At 34.9% G+C, this 21996-nt stretch overlaps 1 protein-coding gene across 1 annotated transcript in view; it reads right to left on the bottom strand.

Annotated features, from left to right (window-relative positions):
- The window catches only part of KPNA4 (karyopherin subunit alpha 4), a 55706-nt gene that overhangs the window by 15929 nt on the left and 17781 nt on the right, over positions 1-21996 (bottom strand). The window contains exons 2-11 of the mRNA XM_032630592.1: positions 13372-13416; positions 12286-12375; positions 12147-12176; positions 12000-12052; positions 8849-8944; positions 8248-8333; positions 6332-6418; positions 4300-4469; positions 4150-4194; positions 967-1098 (exon numbers count right to left, since the gene is read on the bottom strand). Coding sequence (XP_032486483.1) covers positions 967-1098; positions 4150-4194; positions 4300-4469; positions 6332-6418; positions 8248-8333; positions 8849-8944; positions 12000-12052; positions 12147-12176; positions 12286-12375; positions 13372-13416 — 834 coding nt within the window. The remainder of the gene's footprint in view (positions 1-966; positions 1099-4149; positions 4195-4299; positions 4470-6331; positions 6419-8247; positions 8334-8848; positions 8945-11999; positions 12053-12146; positions 12177-12285; positions 12376-13371; positions 13417-21996) is intronic.

A 21996-nucleotide genomic window follows, 5' to 3' on the forward strand; every position in this document is an offset into this window, starting at 1 on the left:
GCAGTGAGTCTCCATTTTGACAGTACATGAATATAACCTAAAGAGCTTTTTAAAGCCCAGGTTTCTAGGAAATATCCAGATTTACTGAAACAGTATTTCTAGGAGTAGAGCAAGGGAAATACACTAAGTTTTTTTCTTTAGGCTTCCCACTGCTGATTTTATTGTCCAGCCATGGTTGAGAAATAGTGAATCAGGTTAACAGTTTTCCTTATGCTATTATTGTGCTTTATAGGCTCTTAGTCATTCTAAGAATAAAGCATGCTATTAACCTCAGAAGGACAGGGAGAGCTTGCTGCTTGCTGCATCTCCCTTTACCACCGTAGTTTGACAGCTACTGCTTATAATATTTGTGTGAACTTCTCACCTTCTCTTTTTTGGCTCTTTCTAGATGAAGATTCTTTGGGATAAATATTTATATGGAAGGATTTTAAAATAATAAAACAGAAAAAAATTTTAAATAACTGAGAGAAGACAATTTAGGAAACCCCTAAGCAGCACGTTTCAGTACAAAGCCTTTATCACAGTACCAGTGAAGCTAAGCATTAACTAAACTTGCCAGGTGCAGTGAAGGAGAATAAAAAAGGACAGCTGTTGGGGGGAGGGGGTGGGGGAAGGAGCAGGATAGTGGAAGAAGAAAAATAGGAAAAGTAGGAAAAATAATCAGTACTTGTTTCAGATGCTACCCAAGTTGCTATATGAACTGCCCTGGTCTACGTTAGAAATCAGTAATTTACAAAGACGTCAACTTGGCTTTTTTGGGGGGGTTTGGGGGGTGGAGAGGAGGAAGTTCTTGTAGTAATCTATCTCATTTTCTCCATCTTTAAAATGGGGATATAATAACTCACTCTTTTCATCACAGATATGTTGTTATTAGGCTAAAAAAATACTTTACACTATTGACATTACCCATGTTCAAATGTCACACTTAAAGCACACAGTGACATGCTTTATCAATAAAAAACTCACCTGAACCTTAACTTCCTGGTGGCTGAGCAGAGGAACCAAATGAGGGACTATTCCAGAGTCTATTACCATCTGTATCTGTTCGTTGCCAGCATCAGTAAGGTAAGAGAGGGCCCAGACCGTATCTACCAATATCTAATGAATAAAAAGAATTCAAATAGCCTTTGAATATTTTCTCATTTCAAAAATTCTTAACCATATGGACTAACCTATGATTGTTCTATCATCTTCTTTCTTCCCTTTTCTCTCACCTAAATTCACTGGAATCAATCTTCTCTATTATACTAAGCATCATCATCTATGAACGTCTATATCAAGTGTGTGCATCTTATCTTCTAGCCATATTTAGGATATTTAAGTTAATTATGATCTTGTTCACAGATTGGTATCCACTCTTAACTCACAAAGATACAAACACACTACATAGCACATAAAATATGAGAAAAAGACATTCTCTTTCCCGAATGCTCAGACTGAGGGATACTAGGTCCAAGGACATTGTGATAAACGCATGTAGTTGGAAAGAGTATATGTATCCAACATACAAAGTGGTTCAAAGCATCTGGGCTAGGTGAATATATTCAAGGTGTTCTCGCATCAATACCATGTTGGTAGGTCTAAAGCCAATACTCCAGTATTAGGATTATAGTACTTTCATCTTTTCCAACCAGTATGCTTTGCCTTATAAAACCAGAGGCAACTTCCCAAATAGGAATCTCCCACAGCTGCAGATCAAGACATTAAAAGCAACCATAGGTCAACTTGTGAGATCTATAATCAAAAAACATGTTCTAGTTAAAAAAACAAAAAAACCCAACAAACAAAAAACTCCCCAAAAACCAACCAACCAAACAAAACTATAATTTACATCAGGTGCCAAAAGTACTTTAAAAAAAAAGCCTCTGTAATTAACTTATAATGATTATATTTCAAAGTGCAACAGGCCATTGTGTTACTTCTTTCTTTGTATGTGAAGTCCTAATTAGAAGTTATGGCCAAAACGAAGAATGACAAACAACTGTTAAACTGCTAAATAATACAATTACTGACAAAGACACAGTAATAAATAATTGTGCCTGAAACTTTACTTCCGAAAGCTTTTCTGGAATATGAACTCTGTGTCAAAAGACAAACCAGAGAAGTCTGAAACCTTTAAATTCTAAATCAATGATATGTTTAAAACATCCAAGAAGCTCCTAGAAGAAAATAGCACTTTGCCATTTTTCCTTTCAGAAATTCAAGAAAGCACTATGGATATTTTTAACGTCAAAAGAAGACACCAAATGAAAAATTCACACACATAAAGTGGTATCAAAATATGTGAGACAACTAAATTTCAACTTACAAAAGTAACTTTTTTTTTGCCAAAATTTGCTGACATAGGCAAAAAAACTTCAAGTTACTTTGTGCATGACTGTATGTAAAATCCAGATATATTTTTTTAAAAAGGCCCAATACTAAACATGTCATTAGTATGCTCACATCAAAATCATAATTTAAATCAGACCTGATCTCATATGCACTTTTTGTGTCAGCAAAGTCTATGATAAGTTTACTAATTACAACCAGAGTGTAATTTCAATGTTTCACTTATGGTTTGTGGACGCAGTTTCGTTATTTTTTTTATTTCTTTGATGGCCTGATTTAAGAACTTGCTCCTAAGTGTTAACCTAAGAAGATTTCATTTCTAGTAAACATTATTGTTTAGTAAACAATATTACTAATGCTACTAAAAAAGAACAATGCAAACTGGCTTGAGAAATTCAAGATATATCAAGAGCAAGAAAAACGGAGTTACAATCTCAAATGGATTGGGGTAAACAAGTGGAAAGAACACAATACATCTCTGAATAAGGTCAACCAAGATGTCTAGTTTTCCAGAAGAGTTATAAACTTTGAGATTAATCTTTCTTGGAAATCTTTTAATAAAAGTAAAATACAAAAAACTGTAATTTAATCAAAGAATTTGTGAGCCATGGCTGCTGAGCCTGCGCATCCAGAGCCTGTGCTCCGCAACGGGAGAGGCCAAAACAGTGAGAGGCCCGCGTACCGCAAAAAAAAAAAAAAAAAAAAGAATTTGGCTATAATAAGCCAAAACCAAAATTTGTTTACATGTGTGGTTTTTTTGCTTGTTTGTTTTTTAAACACCCTAGACTATCTGGAGCTAGAAAAAATATCTTTAGGACAAAGATCATGTTCATCTAATGAATAATCAAGCACATTATGTCACTGCTTGATGTAGTATAATTCTAACTTTAATTTGCTCCATATCTTTACAGAGATCCTGGCAAAAGGGTATTAATACCCTAGAAACTGTGAAGGAATGAAACAGTTTGTCAGACAGTAATTATACCAAACTGTGTTTTTAAAGAACTACACAAGGTTCTGATTGTTACTATGAGTTTTATCCATGTGATTTTCTTTTACCCATTATATTCCTAGCTCTTCTAACACAATAAAGGCTAGACTGAATTTATAAGCAGTTATGGCAGTTTCCCACTCATTCATACTTCCTGAGTTGCTTTCTCCTTTGCTCTCTGTGTTAGTATGAGTAGGATATATTTATTATGTTTAAAATCTAGTCCGCACTGATTTGTTTCCTTTTTGTTTGTATACTCAATTATCTCTACACCAAGTGAAGCCATTACCAAAGTCATTATAATTGAATTAACAGAGTAAAAATGAAATTAAAGAGCAACTGATATTCATGGTTTGGTGTAAGAATGGTATATGAATACAAACCCATGCATAAAGGCACAAATATTTCTCTTTTTTACCTTTCGAAAAATAATACCACTAGGTGTAAGTGTTCTCTCAATGGCCAGCTGTCAAAATGAGCTTTCATAAGAAGCTCATGAACAATCAAAGATAAAATCTTAGTGAGAGAGATTACTAACTGGCAACTTTAAGAACTTCCAATGTCAGTTTTCACAACACTAATATATAATATATGCACATACATTACTGCCCAGACCAAAATAACAGGCTTGATTTCTTCACTGAAATTACATATTGTGATATGGGTAAACACAGAGAAAACATAAAATACCAAACTACGTATCGCAGCTCCTGAAATGAAAAAATTTGATAGAGTGCACTGACATAATGTCATTTTCTCCCGTGTCACAGGGACAAGCCCTAACCATATATACACATAAAAATATATGACGGGAAGCATTTACTCACATTTACGTCTGTGTGATGAATTAAAACACAAAGAGCTGGAAGAATCTGAAGAGAGAAATATATAGATTTTAAAATATACACAGATAAAAACATACACATAATGGTATCTACTTTACTTTAAAGGAAAACAAAAACAAAAATACTTGTTACCTCCTGAATGGTTTCCATTGGGGGTGGTGGGTCTTTGTGGCGACATAAGTTGACCATAACCCAAGTAACATTTCTTAAGAATGTTATAGGAATAGATGGACTTATGAAGGAAAGTAAAGGTTTCACAACTCCAAGACTTATGACATAATCTCTACACTGTGGCCCATCACCTGTAGGAAGAAGGATTTATTAATTCAATACAATAAGCAACTCAGAAAACGTAAAGCACTGGGTTCAATATGCTACTTCCTGTATTTGAACCAAGTATACTATTTTGTTTTATGTGAAAGTTTTAGACAATAATAACCTAGTTCTCTGAGCCAAGAGAAGCAAGGTAAGGTACTAAGATTTTTTTGCACATTATTCATGTATTCAGGTTTATATTCTGTTTACCCTAAAATGTTTTTATGCCATCTAAAATGTTTTTATGCCATCTAAAAGCCTCAGTAAGGCTTTAAAGTACTTTGTGAACACAGAATTCTTGCTTTTTCTCTTCTCTCTCAATGGTACTCTAAGTTTAAGAAATTTTCACGTTATAAAAAGAGATATACTGAAATACCATTACAGAGAAAATATTTGTAGAATTTATACTGATGATCTAATATCAAAGCATAGAGAGTATTAACTATAAATTACTCTATACACTTAGAAACTATGTCTCAAAAAGGCAGGGGAGAGGGAACCAATACCCCTAGATCAGTGGTTCCCATAGTGATTTTGGGGCCCTATCCCAAATCTGTTGAAACAGAAACTCTGTGGGTCCAGGATTCTGTTTTAACAAGCCCTTAATATAATTTTGATAACAGGCTAGAGTTTGAGAATCACTGCCCTAGAGAAAAGTGCCAAATTTAATTTCCTCTATCTAGAGTATCACTATAATTTGTAGTATGAAAGCCACACTGAAGTACTACATTCCGTAAGTGAAAACACTTTGCCCTGCACTGTGGTATTTGAAGATAAAATGCTTGTTCTTTTTGCAACCATGTATTCTAATTAATTCTAAAATGTCACTGGAATTAAAAGCCAAAGATCGAGATGTTGTATTAATAGTTCTAAATCTACAATTTGGTATAAAAGTGAGGGACTCTGGATATACAAACGATAGCATTCCTAACAGTAATATACCATATGCCAAGAACAGTTTATAGGGAAATTCTCCCACTGGAAAACTCACAATTGTGGAGCACTAACCATACCTTACCTTCCATCTTGGCCCCCAAAAGGGTAATAAAGAGGAGGTATATCAGAGCAAAACTGATTACTTCTATGCAAAAATAAAAAAATCTGTGGCAAAAATAACTTTTAACATCATGGTACACAATACAGTTCAGACTGCAGATTTTTTCCATTCTCCACTGGAGGACAGATTTTTGAGTTTGGGTGAAGTTAGGCTGTAGTTAAAAAACAAATTCTTGAAATACTGGAATTGTCTTTAATTATTCTTCCTACAATTATTTATCAGAAAACACCTGAAGGTATCGCAATCATGGTGGTCAACATTTAATGAGACTGCCTATAAGGTACAGATACCACATGTATGATGATGACCTCATGATGATAGTGGATAACATTACTATACTTCATTGCACTAAAATCCACAAGAGATATAAAAAATTTCAATTTAGATTCTTCTCAGAACTGCTATTACAGAGAAAAATTTTGGTTTATGTTTTGCCTCCTCCTTTTTTCTTATTATTTCCTAGGATAGTAAGAGAGTTGAGGAATAAAATGGACCAACATAATAAAGGAGAAAGAGGAAAATACCTAAATCACATACATATTTCATAATTATTCAAATAATTAAGAGTTAACTATATACAAAGAGATATACTGGTATCACAGGCAACAAAAATGTTCATTCTGTTTACTATGGGTTTATACTTAAACAGCTGTAATTTCTGTAAACTAGTTCATAAAAACTAGTACTAAAAAAGGCAAATTGCTTTTTCTTTTCAACTACTAGTAGTCATTTTTATTACACAGTACATGATAACAATGATTGCTGGACTAGTATTACAAGTTTTAGACAAACCTATGATATTTCCCAGTGCCCACACTGCTTGCTCACAGACATTTTGATGGGGTGAATGGAGAAGCCTCAGGAAAAGTGGAACAGCATCTGAAGAAGGAAAACATAAGCTATCATTTAAGTTTGAAGATACTGCTATATATCAATTATATTTCAATAAAATTGAAAGGAAAAAGGTTGAAAACACTATAATCTAAACCAAAAATCAAATTTGTTTCTTTGCTGAAATCCCAAAAGAAAGAAACCTATCAGAAATATATTTAAGGGCTTCCCTGGTGGCGCAGTGGTTGAGAGTCCGCCTGCCAACGCGGGGGACACGGGTTTGTGCCCCGGTCTGGGAAGATCCCACATGCCGTGGAGCGGCTGGGCCCGTGAGCCATGGCCGCTGAGTCTGCGCGTCCAGAGCCTGTACTCCGCAACAGGAGAGGCCAAGCAGTGAGAGGCCCACGTACAGCAAAAAAAAAAAAAAAAAAAAAATATATATATATATTTAAAATATATCTTCATTAAATGATTTTCATTAGAATAATGGTAGTGGAAAATTTCCGGCTAGCAGACTATTCATCATCAAAGTGACAGTTTTAACACACAGACAAATGTCAAATTAAGCTGATAAAATTTCATTCACAGTTAAAACCGGATTTAATTCCAATTTCAAGAAATTAATTCCTTATAGATTAGCATTAGCTTCAAATTTGAAAAAAACTCCAATTATTAAAATAACTTTTGAATATAGAAATTTAAAATAACATCATATGGGTCTTTAGCCAGGTCAGTGATTCCTGTGCCACATGAGACCTTCTGAATCAGAAAATGATTCTGTTGCTTAACACAAGGAAAAACAAAGAGACGTTTAACAGAATAATACTGCACTGAACAAATGATTCGTCTATTTCTTTTCTTCCCTCTGATATTGCTCTGAAAAATGCTATTTGAGTACATGTAGATCAATCATGCTTACTTATAGTAAAAAGTAATTCATTTATCCATTACTTTTGGTATATTAAGACAGACTAGCAGTGTTAAAACAAATTCTAAGCCTCTTTCTAATCTTTAAGGAACACAAAAGAGAAAAGAAGAGGGATTAAGACATTGTCTTGAGATCATAAAATTAACTAAACAGTCAACTATACAAAGCAAAACCAAACCCCAAAATCACCTGAACCCAAAATTAATCAGTTTTATTATAATTTAAGGAAATTATCTTTTCTATGTAATATTATAATACAAGTGTCTATATAATAAAATCCTCACTGGATAACACCTTTGTTCCCTTTCAAAATCTTGACAGTGCTTAAGATTTTAACAGGCTTATCAGACAAGTATACTGCTTACATATTTGAAGGGGACTCTGAAAGTACTTTCTTTAAAATTATTAATTTCTTTGTTTAGTAGAAGAATCAAATAGTACTGATGAAAATAATTCAAGTTATTACTTTCAATAATTATTTCCCACTTACATTTCTTGGAACATAAAAAACAACCAATCCTATAACAATGAAAAAAAAAATTTCAAGCCATTCTCTAAAGTAGAACCACTTTATAAAAGAAGATTTCTTTAAAATGTATAATGGACATCTCATTAACAGTGTCCAACAGGTAGTATGGCAATAGGAAAAACACCTTTATTTCTGTAATGTCCTATAAACACAATAATGTAACTACTACTATAATTACAAAATGTTCTCAGATTTAGAATCAAATGAATTTTTGGAAATAGAAAATGTCAGTCAATGGGACAAGATGATCAAAGTAACATACTTGAGTTCGCCTATTTCAACTACCTTATTTGTTACTGAATTCAAAATACTTAATTACTTTATAATATAAATAGCTCTATTCTTTTAGGAAAAGCATTGAGTTTTTTAATTAACTTTTTTTTGAAAAATCACAATTTTGTCTCTTAATAACCAACTTACTGGACTGAACTACTGCTTGAGTTTGTTCAGAGGTTCCAGACGCAATGTTTGTCAAAGCCCATGCAGCTTCAAACTGTAAAGAAGGACTACAAAAAACAAATAATTTTAAACAGCAGGAATTTCTACATTGGCCCAAATATCCACCAACCACTCTTCCCCCTAGCATTTTAAAAGTATTACATATTTTTATTCAAAAGATCTATGCACCCAGTACTTTTTTTTAAACTTCCAATGACTATTTAAAATATCTGTTCAGTATAAAGAGCTACAACCTCCTCATGTGTCCTTATTTTTAGTAAGAACTCTTTATTAAGATACCTGCACATTACTACCCAAACAGTTTTCTCAAGTACCTATCTGGCTAAACTAGTTCTTGCCAATTTTCAAAGCTTAAAAGTTAAATATATCATTCACAAGTTCCCGTTTGGTCTTTACTTTCCTCTCTTGGTGTAAACATTCCTTACACTGTTTTTCACTTTGGCTTCTCAACTCCACCTTATAGCCCCCTTTTTTTTTTCTTTAAAGACCAAACTAACTACGAGAAAATCTTGTCTTCTGCAAAGGATACATCCTAAATTATTTCTAAAAATAATGTACTTACTTGTCATCTCTTTCAAGACAATGGACTAAAATAGGCAATATTCCAGATTTTATTAAGTCATCAATTGGTGGATTTCGATCACTGGACAAAAGCTTCCTATAAGAGATATAAACATACCCCTTGTGAACTTAATGACATATAATTAAGTTCAAATTCACATTTGATATATTACAATAAACTGAATATTTGGCACAAATACTCTCCCTGCAAGCTACTTTTTAAATTTACATAATGCAACCTTTTCTCTATTATAAATTAATTTATAAATTTACAGAGATTAATAATTAGGAAAAAATGGTAAGACATGAACCACTTTTTTTTAAGTTAGGACAAAAGCAGATAGGATGCTGGTACAAGTTTATAGCTGATACTAGTGTCCAGTTCTTCATCCTACTCTATATACCAAATCAAAGGTCATAAAAGCTCAACAACATTCTCATCTCAACAACTAAAGGAAATGAAATAAACACAGCAATACATAGGAAAATATCCAGAGAGATATTGGAGATACTAAGGTGAATAAGACACATCCTTGCTCTCATGGAGCTTAGAGGGTAAAACAATACCTAGTGCCCATTTACACATATGGCAGACTGCAGTTTTAGCTGACAAATCCTAAATGTGGCCTAACACAAATCTTCACTCATTTGAATCCCCTGCACTACTATATTAAGACAATGTTTAAGCAACCTTAATCAGATTATTCCCCTACATAAACCAAGTGATGGCTGCTAATTTACTACCCTATCAGTGTAAACTCCTTGACTGAGTTTTTTATAACACTCCACAAACTAGCTCCATCTTATTTCTCTACTAATCTTATTCTCTGTAATTCAACAACAGGTCAGTCGTCTGTCCGACCATTTCAGTCTAATTTCTAGGCCCTTCAAATCCTATTCCCCACACTTTGAATGCTCTCTTTTTTGCCTATTCAAACTCTATCTTTTCAAGTTAAATGTTTTCAAAATACCCTCTCTGAATTCCGAGAATATATACACGGCATATGGCTACATTCGCTGTTGAGCATCACTATTTTTAATATAGTTTTGCCTTCCCGATTAGGTTCTAAACTTCTTACAAAGCAAGAATTATTCCACATGCTTCTTCACAGTATTTTCCATAATAAATGGTATGATTCTTTGCACAACACAGGAAATAAACCCAGTCTTTCTTTCTTTTTTTTTTTTTTGCAGTACGCGGGCCTCTCACTGTTGTGGCCTCTCCCGTTGCAGAGCACAGGCTCCGGATGCGCAGGCTCAGCGGCCATGGCTCACAGGCCCAGCCGCTCCACGGCATGTGGGATCTTCCCAGACTGGGGCACGAACTCGTGTCCCCTGCATCAGCAGGCGGACTCTCAACCACTGCGCCACCAGGGAAGCCCAACCCAGTCTTTCTTAATCAAGGTTTCAAATTTAATAAAAGAAATTATTTTTTATTACTTCACTGAGGACATTCTTAAAGAGAAATGTCCCTCTTTGTAAAATGGCGCGTACAATATCTACAATGTATCATCAGTTTGGTGACACTGTCTTGCTCTGTGCTAAAGTGCCAGTAGTTTACCCACAGTTGCTTTTGCAACATCCATGTGAATGTTAACACAGTAAAAACAACAACAAAAAAGGCAAATAAAGTCTTAGAATTATTGTGAAAATAATACCTCCTTAAGTTATCCCAGGCTCTCCTAGGGATCCACACACTATATTTTGAGATCCCCTGCCTTAGGGCTTTAATTATCTTACAGAACTCATGTTGAGAAGAGCTGCTCCAATACTATAATCAACTCTGACAATGGTGAGCATAATGTATCAATTTCTTAATCATTCTTCCTATTAACATTAATTTGCCATTCTGAGATGTGAAAACTTCTGTGATTTTCTTCCTACACAGCAAAGTCCTCTCTAGGAAGTTCTTCTACCTGTGGTGGGCAACACTTAATTCTATAATTTCCATATGTGTTCTAGGCCATTTAAAGTGAATATGCAAAAGTAAGAAAGTCTAATAAACATAAAAGGGACTCATGCACTGGATAAGATATTACATAAAACTGTGAAGTTTTTTTTCACTTTAAAATTCTGTAACTAGAATCAATTTCTTGCTTAAGTGTCTCTTTCCTACAATTACAACATAGGGGGGTATTCTTTTATTTATAAAAAAAACAAAGGGCTTCCCTGATGGTGCAGTGGTTAAGAATCCACCTGCCAATGCAGGAGGCACGGGTTCGAGCCCTGGTCCAGGAAGATCTCACATGCTGCGGAGCAACTAAGCCCATGCGCCACAACTACTGAGCCTGCGCTCTAGAGCCCACGAGCCACAACTACTGAGCCCACGTGCCACAACTACTGAAGCCCGTGCGCCCTAGAGCCTGTGCTCTGCAACCAGAGAAGCCACCGTGATGAGAAGCCTGCGCGCTGCAATGAAGAGTAGCCCCCGCTCACCGCAACTAGAGAAAGCCCGCACGCAGCAATGAAGACCCAATGCAGCCAAGAATAAATAAAATAAATTAAAAAAAACAAAGAAACCACTATATTGTACTATGATACAACCATGTCTTCCCCAAGCTATTTATTAATACAAATGTCTCAGTAATAATTTTTTGGTTTTCCCTTAAAATATGAGTGCATAGGTTTTATAACAATGTGCAAAAATAACTAAATATTCTTACATTGACTGAGAAGTGGGAGTCTCCGTAGCCCTAAATCTTAATGTGTACTTCCCTGTACACTGCTACAGTAAGCTTTAATTCAATTCATTGTTTGATCAATATGAGGACTGTGAGAAGAATAGCTACCTGAGCAGGATTTGATGAATCTGAATTTTAATAAAATTAAATACCTATTAATCAGTAAAAGATAAAAGCTTTATAAATAATGTTTTTCTATTAGTCTATAGCAATACCCTGTCAAATCAACTTTTCCCTAGCATTTGTACCTATTAGCCACACTAAGGCCTCAATGTATTAGCGAGTTTAGAAAATTGCTAATTTTAATACTCTAAATCAGAGAATAATTTTGAAAATAAATTCAGTTGGTCTATGACTGTTCTTTATTGTTTGTCATCAAAGTTAATATAAGAAACAGGACTACTATATAGTGAAAACCCAAAAGAGAACTCCTGTGTAAGTTACAAAATATGTCCTTAAAATTTAACTTACCTAGCAGCTTGAACTGCACTTAACTGAATTCCTTGGTTATCACTTGAAGCATTCTATAAAAAACAAAACAATTTTTGATGCAGATACACAGTAATTAGTTGTTAAGTCCAAGAAATACAAATGAAAAGGGGGGGAAACTCAACTTACTTGAACAATAGCTTCTAGAGAGGTATTTTGCTGGGAAAAAAGTTAGAGAAAACTAAGTTAAAAAATCACCTTGTAATTCTGTATTTATGTAAAAATTTTTCACTGGTATTTTTAAATTACCAGAATAACAATCACTTACCACTCTATAATCACCATCTATGTCAGAGTCTTCACAGATATCTTCATGTGGTACGTTCCTTCTCTTTAAGAGATGTTCATCTCTTTTATTCTTTAAAAAAAAAAAAAACCAGTTAATTTTTAAAAAGCTAAATACTTTCATACAAAGGTTAGGCAGTCCTGTGCCTACAAAAAAACATGAAGTGGACTTCCCTGGTGGCACAGTGGTTGAGAGTCCGCCTGCCGATGCAGGGGACACGGGTTCGTGCCCCGGTCCGGGAGGATCCCACGTGCCGGAGCCTGTGCTCCGCAATGGGAGGGGCCACAACAGTGAGAGGCCCGCGTACCGTTAAAAAAAAAAAAAAAATGAAGTGACTTTTAAAAGTAAAATGCAAACGCAGAAAATTAAACCAAATTGTGAATTAAACACTTAAGCAACACTAATTTGAGCCCCAAACCCCAAATATTACATTTTTAATGAACCGTGAACAATGTAAAAATAAACTAAAAAATAATTTGATTAAAAAAGATAGTGTACAGTTTAAGCCAGAACCAAACATACATATTTATTTAAAAGTACTAAACCATTTTATACATCATCTGGGAGCTTCTCTTTATCACCTAAAAACAAAGTCAAAGCAAAAGTTGGGCAGTTCAAAATCAGACAAAAATCAACAATACCTTACAAAACTGAAGGGCCACTTGAATTTCACTAAAAATGTTTGTGACAAACTTAAAAATATATTCTCAACTAACCTACTTTAATACTTGAAAAGTTGATGAAATTTTTAAGTACCAAGTTCCTTTTATGGAGTAATTACTACTGTAAATAGCAGAACTATTTAGTATGACATATATTTTATATAAATCATTTAAAATTACAGAAGAAAAAATCATTTGATAATGTGTTTATCTCTATATTTGGATAGTGGACAAACTGTATCTTGTCAACTTCAATAGCTTGTCAAATTTAGTCAATCTTTCCATTTTCAAAAGAGAAAGAAATGCCAATTAAGCACCTGAGATTAATATACATTTGCTAATTTCTCTATATGCTGTAAGGTTGTTAGAATTATGCTTGAAAGTACCCAATATTAATCAGGCTCACCTTCCTTAATTCAACTACAACTTCATTTCGTTGTCTTCTCATAGTCTACAAGAAATTAAAGAAAATTATTTTTTAAAAATCACCTCAAATTCCATCACCCAGAGAAAACTGATATTAACATTTTGATGTGCATCCCCTTATCTTTTCTTCTACTCGTATATATACACAGTCATATTTTACTCATAATAAAGGTTATATTATATAGATGATTTCCTATCTTCATTTCATATTCACATTCTCAAATACTGAACATCACTGAAATTATTAATGGAGCTATAATATTGGATATATCATAAAAATTTTAAACTGTAACATAAGAATTATTAAAAACACAAAGGTACAAAGAATAAAAGAACCCATAATCTCACCCCCTATATGAACTTCCTATTTAAAAAGTAACATATATACAAGGTAATCTCACCCCCCATATGAACTCCCTATTTAAAAACTAATATATGTATAAGGTTAGTAAATGCAAATGCTTTAAAAAAGGGGGGATGGGGGAAGGGGAGAGAACCTTCCTGCCCATTCATAGTTTCTTTCTCTAAAGGTAAACATTGTTAGATTTACTATGATTTTGACACACTTATCTATTTATTCTGATCTTCACCTTATTTTTGTTTATTTAATTAAAGATCTTAAAGATCTTCCATGGTGGTATAGGCAGATCTATTTCATTCTTCCTAAGAAGCACATTAATTATTCTACCACATACTGTAACCATTCTGTTTTTTAAAGTGTTTTTCTCATTTTAAAGTTACCTAACATAGAGGACTTCCCTGGTGGTGCAGTGGTTAAGAACCCGCCTGACAATGCAGGGGACACAGGTTCGAGCCCTGGTCTGGGAAGATCCCATATGCCGTGGAGCAACTAAGCCCATGTGCCACAACTACTAAGCCTGCATTCTAGAGCCCGCGTGCCACAACTACTGAAGCCTGTGAGCCTAGAGCCTGTGCTCCGCAACAAGAGAAGCCACCACAATGAAGAGTAGCCCTCGCTCGCTGCAACTAGAGAAAGCCCATTGCACTGGATAAGATATTAGATGAAACATATTTTGCAACAATAATCTGATTTTTATTGGTGGTGACAAAAATCACAGGTAACTTTAATAACTACTGAGGTTTATTGACTACATTATTAACTGAAGGGAATACTGTTTCAGTTAGAAGTTAGTGAAAACAAAGATGTAATTAATTTTTTTCTAAGTTCCCAAGACCTCCTGAATTCCACCCATAGACTCCATGGGAATAAGGACTCAGTAAAGAACTCCTTTCTAAAAAGTCAATCAGGTCATGTTACTCCCCTCTTCAAAACCATCCACTGGCTCTCCACTCTGGAGTAAATGCCCAGTCATTATAATGGCTTAAGTCTTCCCACCTCACGCCCTCCCTGGTTACCACCTCTAAGATCTCAGCTCCTATCACTCTCTCAATTCATTCTGCTGTATCCTCACTAACTTTGCTATTCCTCTAATGCACTGGAAATTCTCTCTTCAAGGCCTTTTCTAATACACTATACAGCAACTGCTAAGAAAATGGACTCCAAACTCCCAATGCAGGGGGCCAGGGTTCGATCCCTGGTCAGGGAACTAGATCCTGCATGCATGCTGCAACTAAGAAGCCTGCATGCTGCAACTAAGAAGGCTGATGCCGCAACTAAGGCCCGGTGCAGCCTAAATAAATAAATATTAAAATAAAAATACCAAGACAATTAAAAAATACTAATAAGATAGGCTGCAAAATGAATAAAAATAATTAGACAAGTATTACAACAAGAGTTTCAATATTCACCATAGTTAAATCATTACAGCCTTTAAGAAGTAAGAAAAAACATTTTTACTTTTACAAGTAAGGAAACTGAGGTTTAGAGAAGTTAAACTACTTGGCCAAGGCTACATGACTAGAAGTGGGACAGCCAGGATTAGAATTCAGAGTCTCATACAAAGCCAATTAACCACTATGCCATATTGTCTCCCACAAGTCTTAAAGTCAAATAGAGTTCAAGCCAATTTTAGAGCCTATGGTTCATTCCAAAGCAAAAGTACTATTATCAAGATAATGCGCTTTCGCTGTATCACAATACAAAAACAATAAATAACTCAAATAAACAATAACATAAAACAATGCCCTGTTTCTCACAGAAAATAAAATCTGCAAAATGTACTACTTAAAAGATTTGTTCAGTAAAAAGGTAGACTTTTGAGGGACAGAGATTATTTCTAGTCTAGTCTCTAATCCCATCTAAAGAAGTAGGATTAATGTACAATGAATGGGCTTTAACTTCTTAATAAAGCAAACTATTAATAAATCCTAAACAACTGCTATATATTGACCTAAATATTTATTTACACACATTTTCCCCCATTTTTGTACATCTTACTTATTAAATTAGTTTCTGATAATTTGAAACTCTTAATAAAGGATTTATCAAAACAATTTAGCACTGTAGTTGCTGTGACATAAGCTTTGGGCTATTACTATCCACAGAAACATTTGCAAAATAAAAGAACTGACAACCTCTACAATAGAGCAAGAAAGAGTTTTCTTCTCTTGAGAGAAAGCTGTTACCTCCAAGGTAAAGAGAAGATTGAATGAAATAGTAAGATAGAAAGATATCCTACACAACAACCTGGCAGCATTTACCCATGTTTTTTATTGCAAAAAACAAAGTGTCTTAAAAGTGGTATTAGATATTTAGACATTTTCAAATCACAACCCCATCTCGAATCAAGAAGGACTTTTATTTCTCTGAGGTCTCATGAAAGGGATACACAAGGCTTCTTTTTCTAAATCTTAACTTATCTTAAAGAGCAGGGTTTTTACATACTACATACAAATATAATAGTTCTGGATTCGCATGACTTAACTGATGCAGTAAGCTGTCAATCAGAATTCCAAAAGGCTGCCAAACTAGCCAAAGGCTTATTTAATAGGCCAAAGACTATCTAAAAAACAAAGGCTACAGAGAGTGCCCGCCTCCTGCCCCCTACCCCCAATAAACAGTAGAGTTCAGGCTGCTCTGATCATCCCGAATTTTTATATTTCTTTGCTTGTGATACAGCTTCAAAGTTCTAAACTCAGGCAAAAGGGAACCAGAAATTGTCAAAAAATTCAAACAAGTGAATCTTACAGAACACAGAATGGCATTTCCATTTAATAGTTATGTAGTTTTTAAAATTAACAAATAATTACTATGTATCCATTACTGTGCTAGGTTCTAGGGATTACCTTCTCTGCTCCAATGGGGTGAAAAGTAGAGTACTTTCTTTCCAACTTACGGCTAGTTAATTTCTAAGTCACTTTTTATCCATATAATATACTGTTTTCTTTAAAACTTTAGAAACTATTAATTTAAGATATGATGATGTAATAATATACTGTATGAAACTGAATGGTTTAAATTTTCTTGAGTAAAAAGTTAGGGTTTAGATCAGTAAGGACTCAGTAAGTCTTACTAGAGAAAAACATTTAAAGAAAATTCTAAAGTTAGTCATTCAAAGGTAAGGGATATAATACTTTGATTTTATTTCATCCAGCCTGTCATTTTTACCTTAGGAATAGCACAAAAAAGCAAAAGAATAAAAAAATTTATCAGGCATAAGATCTTTTCTGAAGTGATGAGCTATATTTTAAAATTGGTATTTAGTAATATTACCACAACTCTGAAAATTGGCTAAAAATCATTTAATTGTATACTTTAAATGTGTGAATTTTATGCAAAGTAAACTATATCCCAATAAAGCAGTTTTTAAAAAGTTACACACACACACACACAAATCCTCCCCTCAATGTGGATTACTACTGTATTACTACTTAGAGCCTGCTAAAAAGCACACACTCAAGTATTCAAATATTTATTAATCACCTACTTGCCAATCATAAGAAATACAAGGATGGACCAGACATAGCATATCCATGACCTTAAGGAGGTAGTACTCTTACGACAAAAAAATACAATTTAATAAAATAGTAATAAGGCCTAACACTTAGCAAACACTGGGTGTCAAACACCATTCTCAATATGTTACTTGACTTTATTCATTTAAATATATGTAATGTGTTATAATGTGCATACTAATCTTAACAGCAGAGAGACTATGTAATAAAGATGAAATATAAGCTGATGAAATATAAGCTGAATCTTTAAGACTGAATGGAAATTCAGTTAGAGACAGGCATTTCAGGTAGAAGATAGAACATATACAAAAAGAGAGAATTAAAAGTGAGTTACTAGTGTTTTCAACCTATATAATAACCATTGCATCCTAAACATAAGTACAACAGCTGTTTAATCCAATAAATATGGTAAACCAAATGCTAAAAATAAATATCTCTAAAAGTCTGTTTTCCCATTCTTTACCTATTTCTCCCTCCTCTCATCTCCACTTGTTGATCTCTCCAGCAGCAGTCATTATGGTGCTTATTTATGCCTTTGCCAAATAGTATATATGTTGTTAAATTGCAGGTGATTAGCAAATAAATTCCAACTTCACATTTATGACAATAAAAAGTTAAATGCTTAATGTTAAATGCTTAACGTTATATGCTTGCTCAAACTGTGGATTTATTTCTCAGCAATAATATTTATTAATAGCAGCAGTAGGAGAGAAAAGTTCTAATTAGCACTACTAGTGATAGACAAAAGTCTTCATAAGTAGAATCAAGTTCTTATCTCTGACAAGAAAAAGATGAACGGAGGCTGAGTATAAGAGAAGTTTAAAAGTAAATTCACGGGCTTCCCTGGTGGCGCAGTGGTTGAGAGTCCACCTGCCGATGCAGGGGACACGAGTTCGTACCCTGGTCCGGGAAGATCCCACATGCCGTGGAGCGGCTAGGCCCGTGAGCCATGGCCACTGAGCCTGCGCGTCCGGAGCCTGTGCCCCGCAACGGGAGAGGCCACGACGGTGAGAGGCCCACGTACCGCAAAAAAAAAAAAAAAACAAAAGTAAATTCACTGTAGGAAGCCAGATTTAACCTTGGCAAGCTTTTGGACAAGTTTTAAGACATACTTCGAATCTACAGATACCATACTTTAAAATAATCCACATGTAAATTATAAGCATTGAAATTTAACTTATTAAACTTATTAAATTACATGAGTGTACTTTTTTAAAAATCACAAAGGGACTTCCCTGGTGGCACAGTGGTTAAGAGTCCGCCTGCCAATGCTGGGGACACAGGTTCAAGCCCTGGTCCGGGAAGATCCCACATGTCGTGGAGCAACTAAGCCCGTGCGCCACAACTACCGAGCCTGCACTTTAGAGCCCATGAGCCACAACTACTGAGCCCATGCTCCACAACTACTGAAGCCCACGTGCTCTAGGGCCCATGCTCCGCAACAAGAGAAGCCACCACAATAAGAAGCCCGCACACTGCAATGAAGAGTAGTCCCTGCTCACTTCAACTAGAGAAAGCCCACACACAGCAACGAAAACCCAATGCAGCCAAAAACTAAATTTTAAAAAAAAGATAAAAATCACAAAAATGTTAGAAACTGTTAATAGTTGTTAACTCTAAGGAATGGCATTACAGTAGAGTTTCACTATCTAATCAATATTCAAACAATAGGGAAATACATTAAATTCAAAAGTTATACATATCTATTTGGAAAAGTTAGAAAACAAAGGTAAGAAGAAAAGGAAAAAGTTAAATTTCCTAAGTTTTCTATATTCACCTATATTGTAATGAGGTGTATATACACACACACATAACAGAGGAGAAAATACAGAATACATACATGTCTCCCCCCAAGATGGGTACTACCATATGGCTAAACTACTGGTATATGGCTACTAGTCCCAGCTCTACCTTTTATTACTGTAATCTTAGTCAAGTTACCATGTTTATGGGCATTAATTCCTTCATCTGTAGAGTGAAGGGATTCTAACATCTTTTATGTCTCAAAAATTTCATCAATGTTATCAACTTCAAAAAACAAACTCACAAAAATATTTAAAATTGCCATTAGTACAAGTTACTACCCATGGCAATAACTTCTATGCTAAGAATACTGAGAAAGCCATAGCTCAAGATTGTAAACAATGAAAAGATATTGTGTGGCTCTGGCATAGCTGCTCTGTGTTTTCACATTTTGCAGGGTTTTTTCTGGCCTTAAATTATGCTGCAAATGCCAAAAGGACATGGAAATCATTGAGCTTTCAATAGATTTGGTAACAGAGATCATTACCAAACAAATGAACTCTGTGTGTACGTGTGTCTGTGCATGCACGCTGCTGGCAAGGAGGAGGTGTTTGGCAGGGAAAGAAAAAAGATTAAGAAATGACCATAAGTTTGGTGAGACACATATAACCAACCCTCTCAAAGATGGGAAATGCTGCAAGGTGAACTTTCAGAATCACATAGAAAGTGATTAAGGACAACACATAGAGAAACCTGTTATACCAAACAACACATGTTTGAATTTTATATGAGCAAAAGGGAAGGTACTCCCTTCTCTTTTAGAATGAGACTGATCAAATCCTGGCAAGAGTGATCATTTCTCTTCAAAGGTTTTGAGTACTTCATAGAAGAAATACAATTTCAGGAACTGACTGAATAACAAGTTGAAGAAAACATACGGGAAAGACATTGGGAAAAATTACGAAGAACAAGAAACCAAATGAGTTTCAACCAAGTTAAGGAAGTCAACAGAACCCAAGTCAACACTGCTAAAGAAATCTGCTATCTCTGTTTATTTGGTGCATTCTCACATGAGAAAACCAATTATTTTTTCCATTTACAAAACAAGATCAGATTAAAATAAAACATGAAAAGCAGGAGATTAAGGAATATTTTCCTTGTATGTACATTTTATGAATATAATCAATTCAAATTCATGGTTTTGTTACAGAAGAATCTACACAAATATCATTGTAGGATTTTGTAAACTGGAAAAAATAGAAATCATTTAAACTATCTCATTTTATAGTGACTTGTCCAAGGCTCAGATTATCCTGGCCCCAGACCAATGTTCTTTATACTAGACCATACTACCTTTTCATTCTAGGTCTCCTTCTGTTGCATATCTCTTCAAATAAGCCACTTTTCCTTCTTTTTCCTCAGTATTTTCAAAATATTTATTTTTCTTTGTGAACTTATGTTCAAAGACTTTCACAATGGCAACAGGAAAACTTCATTAAAAGGTAAATCACTGAATTGCTTTACTAAAACACCATTTGAGAAGCATTAACTCTAATTATGCTCACATACTAAACAGATGTGTACATCTACACAAAAAGCCAGTAATTCACCCAACAAATGTTTACTGACCATTATATACCATAAACTGTTCTCAGTGTTAAGAACACAGCAGGGAACAAAAGGATAAAAATCTCTGACTTCACAGAACCTAGTGTGGGGAAAGACAATAAATAAAACTAAAATATAGGGCTTCCCTGATGGCACAGTGGTTGAGAGTCCGCCTGCTGATGCAGGGGACACAGGTTCGTGCCCTGGTCCGGGAGGATCCCACATGCCGCGGAGCGGCTGGGCCCGTGAGCCATGGCTGCTGAGCCTGCGCGTCTGGAGCCTGTGCTCCGCAATGGGAGAGGCCACAACAGTCAGAGGCCCGCGTACTGCAAAAAAAAAAAAAAAAAAAAAAAAAACTAAAATATATAGTATGTTAGATAGTGACAAATATTAGAAAAAATATAAAGCCAAGAAAGTGGATTTTTTTTAACTTTAAAAAAATGTTTAAAAAATATTTATTTATTTGGCTCCTCCAGGTCTTAGTTGCAGCGTGCATGATCTAGTTCCCTGACCAGGGATTGAACCTGGGGCCGCTGCATTGGGAGCACGGAGTCTTAACCACTGAACCACCAGGAAAGTCCCAAGAAGAGGGATATTTTTAAGTAAAGACCTTAAGATGAGTAAGCAAGCCATGCTGGTAATTTGGCAGAAAGTATTCAAGGCAGAGGAATTAGCAAGTAAAAAAGGACCAGACATAAGAGAAGAGGAAAGGCAGAGTCCAGGTGGCTGACATGCAATGAACAGAGGAGAAGGAAATGGATGGCCACTGTAAAGATTTTAGCATTTACTCTTAGTGCGATAGAAAGCCACTGATGGGTTCTGAGCAAATGAGACATCATACTCTGACTTAAAACAGAATCATTCCAGCTGCTGTGTTGGGAATACAACATAACTGTAGTAGTCCAGATAAGAGATAATAGTTTGGAGCAGAGTGATAGCAGGGGACATAATGAGATGCAGATTCTGAAGATTGATATATTCCGAAGATTGAATCTACAAAATGTGCTAATTAATGGACTAGATAAGACTGTGAAAGAGAGGAAACAATGAGGAATGGAAGGTTTTGGGTCCAAGTTAAGTGAAAGATGGAACTACCATTTACTGAGATGGGGTAGACTGAATGATGAGCAGGTCTGGGGAGTAATATGACTTTTGAACACTCATTTTTGAATCAAAATGAGTCAAGACACCAGTTTGAGCCTAGGTTTCAAGGAAGAGGTTAGGACTAAAAATATCAACTTAGAAAGCTGGCTGTGTATAAATCGCATTTAAAACCAGATGATTTGATAAGATTACCTGCAGAGTGAGCATAACTTCAGGCACTTTAAATATTAAGGGGCAGAGGACTAAGAAGTAACAGTCAGTGAGACAGAAGACA

This window comes from Phocoena sinus, chromosome 4, assembly GCF_008692025.1.
Source record: "Phocoena sinus isolate mPhoSin1 chromosome 4, mPhoSin1.pri, whole genome shotgun sequence".
NCBI classification, from domain to species: Eukaryota; Metazoa; Chordata; class Mammalia; order Artiodactyla; family Phocoenidae; genus Phocoena; species Phocoena sinus.